The sequence below is a fragment of the Belonocnema kinseyi genome, chromosome 6 (assembly GCF_010883055.1).
Source record: "Belonocnema kinseyi isolate 2016_QV_RU_SX_M_011 chromosome 6, B_treatae_v1, whole genome shotgun sequence".
In the NCBI taxonomy this organism is placed as follows: domain Eukaryota; kingdom Metazoa; phylum Arthropoda; class Insecta; order Hymenoptera; family Cynipidae; genus Belonocnema; species Belonocnema kinseyi.
The window spans coordinates 32,991,006-33,005,795 of record NC_046662.1 but is presented as its reverse complement, the minus strand read 5'-3'; the positions used below and the strand labels follow the sequence as shown (position 1 = coordinate 33,005,795).

The 14,790-nt window shown below is 27.3% G+C and overlaps 1 protein-coding gene and 2 non-coding genes across 3 annotated transcripts in view; 2 read left to right on the top strand and 1 right to left on the bottom strand.

Moving 5' to 3' along the window:
• The window catches only part of LOC117174473 (meckelin), a 20,950-nt gene extending 11,285 nt beyond the window's left edge, over positions 1-9,665 (bottom strand). The window contains exons 1-8 of the mRNA XM_033363626.1: positions 9,458-9,665; positions 7,476-7,649; positions 7,109-7,404; positions 5,049-5,234; positions 4,696-4,944; positions 4,290-4,444; positions 4,051-4,216; positions 1,520-1,804 (exon numbers count right to left, since the gene is read on the bottom strand). Coding sequence (XP_033219517.1) covers positions 1,520-1,804; positions 4,051-4,216; positions 4,290-4,444; positions 4,696-4,944; positions 5,049-5,234; positions 7,109-7,404; positions 7,476-7,649; positions 9,458-9,650 — 1,704 coding nt within the window. The 5' untranslated portion in view covers positions 9,651-9,665. The remainder of the gene's footprint in view (positions 1-1,519; positions 1,805-4,050; positions 4,217-4,289; positions 4,445-4,695; positions 4,945-5,048; positions 5,235-7,108; positions 7,405-7,475; positions 7,650-9,457) is intronic.
• Positions 9,666-10,383: 718 nt separating this feature from the next.
• Trnal-caa lies at positions 10,384-10,503 on the top strand. Its single transcript has 2 exons — positions 10,384-10,421; positions 10,458-10,503. It is a non-coding gene; the product is annotated as a tRNA-Leu (tRNA).
• A 667-nt stretch (positions 10,504-11,170) lies between these two features.
• Trnae-uuc lies at positions 11,171-11,242 on the top strand. Its single transcript has one exon. It is a non-coding gene; the product is annotated as a tRNA-Glu (tRNA).
• Positions 11,243-14,790: the final 3,548 nt, after the last annotated feature.

The window sequence follows — 14,790 nt, the reverse complement described above, 5'->3', positions numbered from 1 at the left end:
GTATAGAGCTCCAAGGAGATTATGTTGAAAAATAAAAAAAAAATTACCCAAAAAAATTGTTTTTATACTTCATTCTAAGGACTTATTGAACTACCCTCGTACGTTACCAGTTTGATGAGGGAGGGGTCCAAAAACTAATATTGGTAACAAGGGAAGGGGGTTATTAGTGGAAATAGCGTTACGAACTTATATAACATTTAGAACTTAAACCCAATAAGAATATTCAACTATATTTTTTGGTAGAAGTTTCTTTTTATTGAAAAGGCTACTATTATATTTTTTAGTTGAAGCTTCATCTCTTTGGTTGAAAATAAATTTTTTGAAGTAATAGTTAAACTATTGCATTTTGGATTAAAAATTTATCTATTCTGTTAAAAATGCGTCTTTTTTGGTACAAATTAAATTTTATTGGTTGAGATTTTATCCTTTTTGGTTAAAAATGCAATTTTTGGTTAAAATTCAACTGTTACATGCTTAAATTTTGTAAACAAATCAATTTCTTCATTAAGAATTCATAATTATATTTAAAAATTTAACTATTTGCTTCTGAATGAACTTTTATGTGCAAAATTCTACTGTTTTGCACAAAATTCATCTTTTTGTCTTAAAAATTAATTTTTTTTATAGAGAATTCGTCTTTTTGTTTAAAAGTTATTTTTTTCAGCAAAGTTTTTATCTAAAAATTTAAATATTTCATTTTTGATTGAAACTTTATCCTATATATTTTATAAGTTAAATATAAAAAATTTATTTACTTTGTTGAAAATTTTACTGTTTTCTAAAAAAATTGCCTTTTTAGCTCAAAAACTGTACTATTTTGTTAAAAAGTCATTTTTCATGGTAGAAAACTCACCTTTCTTGGTTGAAAATTAACTTTTTTGTTGAAAATTCAACTTTCTTCTAAAAAATTTGTCTTTTCTTGAAAGTTGAAATATATGATTGAATATTAATCTTTTTTGTCTGAAAATTCGACTATTTGATTAAAAGTACATCTTTCTGTGCTGAAAATTAAACTATGTTGTTGAAAATGCTATCTTTTGAATTTAAAATTTGATTAAATCTTTATTTATTTTCTGGAAAACTCGTCTCTTTTACTGAAAAGTTGATCTATTTGGTTGTTAATGGAACTGTTTAGTTGAAAATTCATCTCTTTGGGTACAAAATCTGTTTTGGTTGAAAATTCAATTATTTTGTTGAAAATTAATGTTTCGCCTTTGGGCAACGGCTACGTTACTTTCGGGGGGGGGGGGGGGGGGGGGGGGGGGGGGGGGGGGGGTCAAAAAAGACGTAGATTGGTCACGCAGTTTATGGGTGGCCTGTAACTGGAAAAATGTTCCGTTTGACACAAAATGGGCTTGGCGCCGCCAGGCCTTCACGAAAAGTACCCTGGCGGCGCCAGACCCTACCAAGCCTCGGCTAGACCATTGTAGAGATATCTGGAAAAATTGTGGAATTATCCGGGATTTTTTTTTTATCTGAATGGATAACAGTGTTAGTAATGGCAATCTTTAAGACTTACTTTGAAACAGAATGCCATTATTGTGCAAATGTGAATCGTCATTTCGTCTGCTTTGTTAGGCAATGGAATATGTAAAACTGTTTGTCCTTTGTAAAAAATAAAGGCACAGATACAAGTACTCATCGATACTAAAAGAAGAACATTTCCAATGAAGCTCATACAGTTTAACAGAAAACATAATAACAATGACACGTCAAATTTCTTGGCAAAGTTTCGTTTGTAATAACTCCACGTTTTCAGTATTGATAACATTACGGCAAAAGTGGAAAGAATTGCCACAGTTATCTGAAACATTTTAACTCAATTTTAGATACAAAAATATGTTTGTATCAAGAAACTGCAGGATTGCCACAAATTTGGGTAAAAGGCATACAATAGCTTGAAATATAAATTTTACATACAACAATATAACTAAAAGTATGTTCGATTTGATATAATCTTTCGAAGACAAAATATTTCCATTTAAGGTCCTTTCTGAAGAGTACATTTTCAAATTAAAGAATTTTAAAATACAATTTTAAAGACCTAAACAATGAAAGTTCAAAGCGTTCCTACAAAATGTCGTTAAAAAATGTTTTAAGTTGATCAATTGTAAATGTAAATTAATAAACGATTTTTAAAACTGAACTATAATTCAAATTTTGGAAAATTTAACAATAATTGATTTTGCATGGCGATTCTGAATTTATTCTAAATTAAAACATTTACAGATTTTAAAGCTGAAAATTGAACTGTCACAATTCAAAAGCCTTAATGATTAAATAAATTTAAACGTCTGATTAAAACTTTATAAACTATTTTCAAATTTTAATTACTTTCAAATCGATAGGTTTATAATTAAATGCTTTTATTCGATTTCAAATCCTGTTCAAATATTTTTTCATTTAAAAATATTCCATTTTGAACACATTCAATAAAAAAAGAACAATTTTTAATACTTAGCAATATTTAAATGTTCATTTGAAATAAGCAAGAGAAACTTTTTTGTTTTTTACATTTTCGTCGATTTAAAAAATTTTTTCTGATTCGGAAGAGGCCTTTTTTGTTTTTATTACTTTTATTGAGTTTTTAAAGGAAATAAATGTCGATTCATTTTTTTTCTGAATTGGAAGTGGCATTTTTCCTATTACTATTTTATTAAGTTTGAGAGAAGAATGTTTTGTTTTAAATTTTTTCCTGATTTGGAAGAGGGAAATTTTTTATTTTTCCCATAATTATAGATTTGGAACTGACGCTATTTTTGTAATTTATTTATTTTTTAATGGGAAGAGACTAATAAATTATTGTAAATATTATACATGTTTTGTGATAGTGCTTTTGGCTTTAACTAACATTTTGTTAAATGAATCTTAATATAAAATCATAAAGTTTTGAAGAAGATTACATTTTATTTTAAATATAAGTTTTTAAAATTTTATCACTTGAAATGAGCATTTTCAAATGATAATCATCAAAATTTCCTACTTTCAACCATTTTAGTTTATGTCAGCGTTTCAACAAAAAATTGGCATTTTAAAACAAAAACAATTATAGTTCGAAGAAACTTAATAATCTTTTAACTGTTTTATGTCATGTTAGTGTTTTTCGTCGTAAATTTGTATTTATTATTTTAAAAATTATATTTAAAAGGATATTCACAAGCTTCAAACTTTTTAGATTGTGTTAACGTTTTACACCTAAAATTGGTACTTTAAAACAAAATTCATTATTGTTTGAACATAATTTAGACTCTTTAAACCGTTTTGGACAATGTTAGTGTTTTTCTTCGGAAATTGGTATTTAACATTTTTTTAATTAGATTTCAATGAAGATTTATGAAATAAACAATTTTAGATTATGCGAGTATTTTACATTAAAAATTGGTATTTCTGCAAATAAAAATTATTATAGTTCGAACAAGATTTATAATCTTTTATTAGCATTTTAGGTAATATAATTATATTATCATTCTTCATCAGAAATGGGTGATTTAAGAAGGAAACATTTGGTGCGAAAGAAGTTTAACCATTTTTTGTAATGTTAGTGTTTTACTTCTAAAATTTGCAATATCAAAGAATATTTACAGCAAATTTGAATAATAATAGGTAATGCTAATATTTTTCGTCCGAAATTGGTATTTTTGATAAAAAGAGCTACTGTCTGATTGAGTGTATGTATTGTGTAAAAATATTATAAATGTTTCAATTCTGAAGTTAAAAAATGCTATTTTATATTTTAGTTTAAAAATTTCGGATGAAAAAATTATCGCGAGTCTGGCACGCGTGCTTGTACCAAAAAATTCTAAATTAATAATTTGTTAAGCTTCAGCTGTAAACGTTTACAATTTAAGAGTTCCATTTTGAGTGCTTTAATTTACAAGTTCAGTTTCGATTACTACAAACGAAAAAATTTTCAGTTTTAATTTCAATCACGGTGAACCATTCTTACGATATAGCTGACAACAAAATTAGAACCCGGAGATGGTTTTGTAACAACCCTGAAATAAAAAGTAAGAAGTCAAAATCAAAAGTTGCATATAATTAACTTATTACCTGAACAACTTTCTTCACATCTTGTTCTGGTACAACGAATGAAACTTTCACATCTATCAGAACTTCTTCGTCATTTAAAATCTGTTTTTGTGTAATTTCTTCATAATGGATTATTAATAAAGGAGGCAATATTTTTCCACGATCCTCTTTAGATTGAACATTTATTCTGAAATTTATTATTATAATTAATTATGTTTAATTAATAATAATTATCCAGCTTAAAAATTGGAGAAACTTACATAATTTCGAGAGATTTTAGATAACGAAGTCCTGAAAGTTCGAAATCCGGTTGAAAACTTCCATTTAGAGAATTCTTGATTGTTTGTAATCCAGTCACTGAGTCAACCAGAAAAAACCTTTTCACTAGTTGCCATTCGGAGACATTTTCTATGTTCTGAAAACAATATTTTTATGGTTTTAAAGACCGCTTTAATTTACAATAATATCACACTGTCCTATGTTCATTTTATTCTCTTACGACAACTCTTGGTTTTGTTGACCTTCTCAGATCCTCTGGCCATCGCACGGCCATTAAACCACCGCACGACCACATTCTTTACAATAGCAGTGACCGATTCGGGACTCAGATAGATAGGTTTGTTCGTCGATATCATTTATTAGATTTATTATTTAAAATTATATTACCTTATTTATTTGTTTCACTAAAATCGGAAGAGGATGCAAAAACTGTTTACTTTCATCATTGTAAACTAAATACGGTTCTAAAAATTCCATTTTCATATTTTTTAATTCTTTGGCCATTAATTTCTGTTGTTTGTGAGTATTTACTCCAAATCTGATGTTTAATAACATTTTAAAAATATATGGTACATCGATAGATTCGAATGTACCTTCCAGGGAATATTTAACAACTTTAATGTGGAGTTTACTTTTCTGTAAGATGAGAATATGAAAAACTTTTCAGAAGTTCTTAAAATTAATTTATATTCATTAATTAAAGTTTTTACACTAGTTTTATCATTTTAAGAATATCTTACATTACTGTTTTTGTAGAGATTGTACTGTTGAGAAATGTTTCGACTATTCACAACGGAAAAAGCTTCTTCCTGCTTGTAAAATAGAGAATCTGGTTTCAGTCTTAATACATTGCAGGCTGCTTCGTTTGCATATAAAGTCAATGCACACATATTTGTCAAATTTTCGCACTCTGTTTTATTCTCGTCCTAAAATGTATTAATAATAAGTTATAAAATAATAATTATTACAGTCTTTTAAATAACAGACTTCACACTTTTCTCCTATAACCCTATTTCCCTCTTTTTAAAATAATTTCTCTTTTTTCTCTGTTTTTACATAATTCCCACTTTTTCTCATTTTCTCGCTTAACTGCGAACTGAATTAATAGAAGCTAATAAGAAAATCTGTCTGTAATTTGTTGAAAGTCAAATATTTTGGTTGAAATTTCTAATATTATATTTTTTTTTAATTCATATCTTTTAGTTGATGATTCTACTGTTTGGTTGAACATTTTATTATTTTGTTGAAAATTCATTAAAATATTTTTTATTGGAAATTAATTTAAATTTAACTATTTTGTTGAAATTCTTTTTTGGCGAATAATTTTTATTAACTAAAAATTCAAGTATATTTAAATTCTTTAACATTCGTATTTTTTGTTTTCGTTGTTGTTATTTGCCGTTGAGAATTGATCTTTTTTGTTGAAAACTAATCTGTTCTTTTTAAACTATTGGTGGAAAATTAATGTATTTTTTTTATAACTCGTATTTGCTGGTTGAATTGAACTGTTTTTTGATTTAAATATTAGCTATTATATTTTTCGTTTAGAATTCATCTTCTTTGGTATAAAAAGGTCATCTTTTTTGGTTGATAAGGAAATTTTTCAATAAATATTAATCTTTTCGGCTTAAAAAATTAAAGGTTTTTTAAAGCATTTGTCTTGATGCAGAAAATAGTTAAAAAGTCAAATATTTTGTTGAAAGTTCATAATTTTTGAATAAGTTAAACTATTTTTTATTTAAAAAAATTTTATTTTAATATTAACGATTATATTTTTCGTTGAGAACTAATCTTTTCTTATTGAAAATTGAACTATTCTGTTAAAAATTCTTTTTTTATTGTGCAAATTGAAAATTCAATATATTCTCTTGAAAATTCGTATTTTTTGGTTGAAATCAACTGTTTTTTATTTAAAATATTTGTTGGTTAAATATCAGTTATTATATTTTTCGTTTAGAATTCATCTTTTTTCGGTAGGGAAGTTCTCTTTAAGGAACTATTTTCTGGAAAATTAATCCTTTTGGGTTTCGAAGTCAAAGGTTTTATAAAACATTCGACTTGATATAGAAAATACTGAATTATTTCGTTAAGTATTCATCGTTTTTGGCTCAATTGAACTTTTTTGGATTTAAAATTGAAATCTTTTTTTATTGAGAAATAAACTACTTGGTTGAAATTTGAAATACATTAATAAATTTTTTTATGAAGATTTATCTCTGTTTGAAAATTTAAGTGTATTTTCGAAAGCTCTTTCTTTGTTGCAATTAAATTTTTTTTAGCTTAGGTTGAAAATATAAGTATTTTGTTTCAAACTCTTTTTTTCTTGCAAAATAATATTTTCAGCTGAAAACTCAATTATTGGTTAAAAATTAATATATTTGGTTGGAAATTCGTATTTATTGGTTGAATTTGACTGCTTTTGACTTTAAACTAAAATATATATTGGTTTCTATATCGGCTATTATATTTTTTATTTAGAATTCATCTTTTTTGGTTAGAAAGGAACTTTTTTTTGAAAATTTATCTTTTCGTGTTTCGAAGTCAAAGGATTTCTAAAAAATTTGACTTGATGTAAAAATTAGTTAAAAATTGATTTTTTTTTTAATTTGTAGCTTGCTGTTAAATTAAACTTTTTAAGATTGAAAATGAAGAAATTTTTTCACTTCGGAATTAAAACGTTTTGTATAGAATTTAATAAGGTACCTACAATAATTTTGTTCAAAGAAATTTACTTCCCCTGTTTTGAGATAATTTTGGGCTGTAAAGTCTTCAATAAATACAATAATTATGGTTTTTTTACCTTACACAAATATGTAGCCAATTGTAGGTTCATTCTCAAATAATAACTTTCAATACTCTCATTTTGGAAATTGACAAAGTAGGAATTGTACAGTTCAGGCCAGTACGAATAGTTTTTCGGAAAACAGTACTGATTTATTTTCATATGAGATTCTGGAGGACAGTTGCACTTTGTTAATTTGCTGTATTTAATATCATTGCAAGGTAGGCATTTCCCATCGGTAGATGGATAAGCGTTTATGGAACATGGAAGACATTCGACAGTCTCCAGTAATTCTCCAGTCAAATTTCTTTCAACTGTTAAAAAAATTAGTGATAAAAATATTTGAAAAGGAACTTTTTGTTTAAAAATGCTATAAAAAATTGACCTCTTATTTGATTTGCAGAACAGGAACAGGCCAAGGTTTCGTTGTTCTTTTTACAAGGAATACAATTTTTTCCATCGCTTGTTGGAATTGTTCCAGGCTTACACAATTCACATATGGGAAAACCATTTTTAAACCCGATCAGTCTGCTTTTTTTGTTACATTCACATGTCAAACCTGTGTCATATTTAAATGAAGTATTAAGTAAACACAATTAATTTAAATATGATCAAGATTGATTTTATTCTTAATTTTATTATGGAATCTATAACATTTTTAATTTTCTAACAATTCCTAAGATTAAAAATATAAAAAATTTGAATATCCACCATTGATCAAATTTTCTATAGGTTTAAAATTTGTTTAAAAAAGTAAGTAATAATTATTCTGTTTGATTTGAAAGCGTTTAAAACTTAAAAATATATATTGAACGATTTTGGGTTAAAAACATTTCAAATCATTTATAAATAAAAGCGTTTTAAATTGAACAATTTAGAGTCAGAAGCTCTCAAAAATGAAAAATTTTAGAATATAATTTTGAAAATTGGACAATTTGATCAGAAAGAAATCAAAATCCTATTGTTTCTTATTCAAAGCGTTAAGGACTGATCAATTTTCTATTTACATAGGAATTCTCATACTAAATTCAGAATTAAAATTTCGAAAAAAGAGAGTTTAAAAAATTTTAAAATGGAATATTTTCATATTAGATTTGAAATTAAAATTTTACAATTCGAAATTGCAAACTAAATTCATTCTTTAGAAGCCAAAGCTACAGAAATTTTAGAATAAAAAATTGTTATTGAACAATCAAATTTTAATTTAACATTAAAATTGACTGGACAAATCGTCCTATGATAACAAAGCAAATTCGCCGTTATTTTCTCCGTTCAAAATGGAAGATTTAAAAATAAAAAATAAATTTACTACAGAACGTTGAAAATGAAACGAATCCCAACTTTATTTAAAACTGAAAAAAGTTACTTACTAAGAATTGTGATAGTAAAATTTTTTATACGCATACCCTTTCAAATTTCAGTTATTTTTGAGTAAATTTATATCGTTTAAAAATGAACAATTTAAAAATTGTTCATTATAACCGTCAAAATTAAACCATATCAATTCTAATTGCAAAATGAAAGCTTATGAAAAGGAAAAATTGAAAATTCAGTGTTCAACCTGAAAATTCAGAAATATGAAATTATAACCATTCTAAATCAAAGAAATCATTCAATTTCTATGGTTTGAATTTTAAATAGTCAAATTTGTATCAATTTTAATTTTTCCCAACACAATGTTGAACTTTATAGGAAAAAAATCTCGAATTTTAATAATTTGAAATTCAAAAGCTATACATAAATAACAATAATTGAAAAAAATATAATTCTCCACGGCGAAAAATTTTAGGAGAATAATTCAGGTTTCGAATTCAATGCTTTTAGATCGCAGAGTCCGAGAATTTAAAGCACGTAAAAAATGTTGCTCTAAAATCACGCGCTTCCGTGAATTAATCTCTTGAAATTTCTCTCCGTGTGGATGCAAATTTTTAAAAATAATTGTTATTTTAAATTAGAACTATAACTTTAGAAACGTTAAACATTAAAAATAATTTTTTTAAATGAAAATATTAAATTATTGTTTTTTAATGAATAAATATAATATTTATAACAAAATTGAATTGTTTAAATTCGTGAATTTTCTGTCGGGAATTTTATTACTCGGAAATCTACAAATTCAGTAATATTATAAATAAACTCTGTCGGGAATTTTAATATCAGAGAATTTTATGAAAATCAACATATTTCATTTGTCTTTTCGATTATTAAAAAATGTGCATATTTCTTATTTATAATCATCTCAAACCATAGAATACAATCATGAAACTTTGAATCCTCCTTAACAAATTACAATTTAAAAAAAAACATATTTAATGGAAGATTCTGTTGCTAAATCTCAACAATGAAATTATTTTACTTTGAACTTACGGTTTTCTGAAGGCTCCAGATTTTTTTCAACCTCACATTGAATACAGGAAAGTGAACTGCCATCAAAATATTCATTAACTTTACAGTCATCGGGTAAAATATATTCAATAATTTCACTACTAAGTTCTAATGTTCTATTTAATATTAAGAGTATTAAAAAATGGAATATAAAAAATCTAAATTTATAGTACATTTTGTATGTAAAGTGAAATCAGAATTTAATTTTGTGTCATTTTGTGTATAGAACCATAATATGTTGCTATAGAAACGGCAATGGACACGTATACCAACATTCAAATGCATCTGCGATTTAATTTTAAGGTAAGTACATTTTTTTTAATTAACGGGACTAATTTTATTTACAATAATAATTCCTTAATGTTCGATAAGGTTTAACTTATAAAAACAAAAGTTCAAAAAGTAAATTAATCTTTAAAAATTTATTAGAGGAGAGCATTATTCTATAGTAGATAATAAACCTACAGTCGATAATAAACCTACGGTAGGTAATTTTTAATTAAAAGCACAAATATACCTAGGATAATTAATTCTAATTTGAATTTATTAACACATAGAGTGTTCTGATTATTAATGGAAGTAAATTAATTACTTTACATACATTAGTATTTTTAATTAATGATTATATACTATAAAAATGTAGGTTGATTATCTCGCATACAACATTCTTTTTTACCATCTCTTGAATCGATTCTGTCTGTAGATGTCAGGGTTTCATTTTCGAACTTGGAAGGTTTTATTCCTTCAAATGTCTATTTCTGATTATTGGAATTAAAAGCTAATCATCAGTTTGATTTTAAATATAATCTGATTTATTTTTGATTTCATCAAATTTATTTGTTGTAAAATTTCCATCATTCGAATTACGCAAAACTGTTTATACAGTTTTAAACGAGAATCGATAAAATGTCAGGATGGCCGAGCGGTCTAAGGCGCCAGACTCAAGGTTAATCCTTCTCAGTCACACCTGAGTCAACGAGAATTCTGGTCCTCGAATGAGGGCGTGGGTTCAAATCCCACTTCTGACAAGTCTTTTTTGCTTTTTTATTTTATTTTTGAAAATATTAGTAAGACAATACATAGTTTACTTATTACTTCTCTAATCATAAATGCTTATGTTCGAATCTCGGCAGAGTCAGATTTTTTCATGCTTTTTTTTATTCTGCTGATTCATCGAGTTATTCGTGATATATTTAAGATTCTTTATAATTACTTATTTTTAATTCATGCCAGATAATTCTTTTTTAATTTTTCTGGCACGCATGCGTGACAATTAATTCGGTTCGCGGGAAATATTCAAAATCAGAGACATTTCAAGGTGTGACGTCATCGGACAAGATGTGCTTGGATAATATATTTTTTTAAAGTTACTCAAATAAATTATAAAATCAATAGAAAAAATACCCCTTAAATAATACAAACTATTAACCCAAAGCAGAGCCAAATACACTTATGGTGAAAATACATTTTTCTGTCAATTTATAGTATTCATACCTGAAATATGTAATTTGAGAATTATCCTCTGATTTGCACTTTGGGATAGGCCCTTAATAAAGTACAAATCGTGAGAAAGAAAAGAACATTAAATATTACTTTTTTTGAAAATTGTCTCAACTTTTAGTAATGTTTGTACATTGATGCTGAGACGGCCCTGCTGCGACCAGCCAATATGACTTCGTAAAACTGCTTGTATACTCCCGTATGGTCTAGTGGCTAGGATACCTGGCTTTCACCCAGGAGGCTCGGGTTCGATTCCCGGTACGGGAAATTTTTTTTATTTTTTAAATTACTTTCTAAAAAATGTTACTTTCACAAACGTTTTCTATTTCAAACGCTTCGAACTGAAAATCACGCATTTCTTTTTGAATTTGATATTTTTTAATTTTGAACGAGTTTAATTCAAAACCATGCAATTTTTAAAGTTTAAATCGTAAAATTATTCAAGATTGTAGAGTATCAAATTAAAAGGGTTTTGTGATGAAGTTGTACAATTTTTAAAGTTTCATACATAATTGACGAAATAGTTTTAAATTATTTAAGTTTGAACATCAATTTTAAAACTGAATTGGCTATTAAGGCTTTCAATAAAATATTATTGTCCCTGATTGCTACATTTTTGAACTCGTTTTCACTTGTAGAAGCACTTTAAATTTAATATTGGTTGAATTTCAAATTATGAAATTTTAAATATTTAAATTTGTAAAAAAATTTCGTTTATACGAATCTAGTCTTTAAATATTGATGATCCGAGAAAATAAAAAATTGATTAGGGAATCTTGAAACTCAAGATTTGGGGACACCCGGATGTAGCATTCTTGTAATTTATTTGGTTAAACTTAGAATTTGAACCTTTCGTTAGAAAAACCTAATGTCTGAAACTTCAATATCTATGCTTCAAGAGCAAGAGTTCCGAGATCTTAGTTCTCGCGCCAAGGCGTAATAAAATCAAGGAGTAGTGCCGTGAATTCTGCCGTACGAACTAAAAAGATTCAGAAGTCCAATCTGACTCGAACTGAGAAAATCGAGAAAAACTTCTTGCCCAAAGAACTTTAATATCGAATAAAATTGTGGATAATTAAGAAACGTTATTTCCGTGAAAATAATGTGCTTTTTCATATTTTGTAATAAAAAATTGATTTTTTTAAACAATTTCTATTAGAAAATGGACTTGCGATGTTTTACTAGTCGCGGAAAGTCAAAAATACAAGGCAAAAAGAACACAAAGTCACTTTCAGACGATGCCTTTTTAGCCGGGACTTATTTCCCGAGGATTTCCGATCAGAGTCCGAGCTAATTTACAAAGCTAAAAGAAATACGTAAGGGCAAGCGATTCTTTTCGTTTGTCAATTCGCGCCGCACTCGGTCACTTTTACAACGCAAAAAAGACACAAAGTTCTTTAGGTTCTTTTTCATGTGTATGCTGATAACGTATTGCCTTCCTTGTACAACTTTTAGGACACGCAAAGTGCTTTGTGTATCTTTTTCTGTTGTATTTTTCAACTTTTTCGACTTTTCTCATTTGTAAACAATCGTTTTTTGCAATAAATATTAATAATTAGTAGATTTTATTAACACAGTTGGATGCAGCTTTCTCTTACGAATCCAACGATACCAAAAACTCATTTCTCATAAAAATATCACTTATGTATTTTTTTAGTTTGGAAGGCAGAATTAATCTCCCGAAATTGCTCTCCGTGTAAGCATGAAAAAGATTTCCAATTTAAAAACAGAGTTCCAAACACCTCAATTTTCAGCTCATTAAAAAGAAAAGGAAACAATGAAAAACTTTGTTATTGATGTCAAAAATCATTTCAGGAGAAACTCCATGAATTTTGCATTTTATCAAAAAGTCTTTTTGTAAAATCCTTGGTCATCATTTTATACTAATTAGGTAAAATTCTTTTATATTCTTCAACAGGTCCTCCAATCACATCACTCCCATCCCCCCAATTTCTTTATATTTTAGTAAAATACCTTATTATCGACAAGAGCAATCAATTACAAAATTTTGTGAAAAATATTCTTTTTCTTATTTTTTAGAAGAAGTTTAAGTCTTTATTTGTTTTCTTTTTAAGAAATCAAAATTTTACGTTTTGGTTTTGTCATTTGCACACTTGGGAATCACAAATTTAAAATTATAGCAATTATCTAAATCACAATGTAAAGGTGACATATTGTCTAAAAAATTATTTTAATTATTATTAAAAAGACAGTTAACATTTTAATTTCACTTTTGTTTTGAGAAAATTGAAAACGATCAACAGAAAGTGAATATTCCAAAGTGTAGTGTATCAACTCACGGCATATACTAACATTGAGTTTAGAGTGTTTAGATTTAGACACATAAACTCTCAGAAGTTGTCAGATTTTCTGAAAGGTACTTCTGAAAGAGGGAGGGAGGGAGTGAGAGAGAATGAGAGAGAGAATTCACTGAGGCGACTTTTTTTACATAGCGTTCATCCCTGTTTATGGACGAGGGAGTCAATCTTTACGAGCGACTCAATACGTCCCAAAAAGAACCACTTGTGAAAGAACTACGTGTTAACGAAAGTTTCAACGGACCTCCCAGAAAAGTGCAGTTTTTATGAATGCCATCAAATTCTTATATTTTGTTTTTCAAAAATGTAAAAAGATACATTTAAATAAAAAAGAAACATCATATCGAGTTTATAATAATAAGTTATAATAGTAAAAAATAAATAAAAATAAAAAATATAAATTTCAAAGCAGACGCGTGCATACGGTCTGAATGAAAAGTCACTTTAGTTTAATTTGTCCTGACGCAGATTAGTAGATCTGGTCAGATCGTTTATTTAAATGAAACATAAGTTGCCGTTGCGTCGTAGCAGCAAATATATTATAAAAAAAAAACTGTTTTTAAACACTTTTGTTTGTAATTTCTTAATAAAAGAATAAGTGTTATTTAGCCTGCAGAGCAGATATTACAAAAATATATAAAGTCTTGATAGGTCAGACATTTTTAATTTGTAGTCGTCAGTATATTGAATAATTCGAAATTTAAAGCTATTTAAATATATCAGTATTATTGAATTGAAATTACTCGATAATTTTAGATTGAAACAATCCGAAAATCATAAAATTTTGTCGGTGTCTGTCTGTATGTATGATTACCTGAATGTTGTAGGAAATCTTTTAAAGAATAAAATGATTGCCCAGGAAATCACAACCGAAAAATTAATATTTCAACAAAATGAAAGTTGTTCTAAATTGAGCCAGGCTCGCGACCGGGAGAATCCGAGGCGCTGATAGAACGTCGAGCGTCTTAACAAAAAGAAACGTTAAGGGCATGTGACACAGCTAAATACCTATATTACCGACCACAGTTTTTCAGTTCACTGAATGTTTTTTTGAACCTAAGAACTTTTTTTGTAAGTAAAATATCGAGCTGAAACTTCGGGAAATGTATTAGAGTGCAATAAAGTACATTTAGGTACTGCATTTTGGTAGAAACTTCACTGAAAATTATTTCATCTTTTTTCTCAACCTCAACATTTTTTGAACATTCCAACTTTTTTTATACATAAAATATCGGTCTCAAACTTTGAGAAATGCAAGAGCCGAAAGAAAACTACGTTTAAGTACAAAGCTTAACAATAAAAGATGTAAAAAAATATATTTCAACAATCAATTCCAACGGCATCAGCCGGTAACGTTGTACACGAAAATACGAAACCTGGCGGCTACTAGACGATGCTCTAGAGAGTTCGTATTTTCGTGTACAACGTTACCGGCTGATGCCGTTGGAATTGATTGTTGAAATATATTTTTTTACATCTTTTATTATTAAGCTTTGT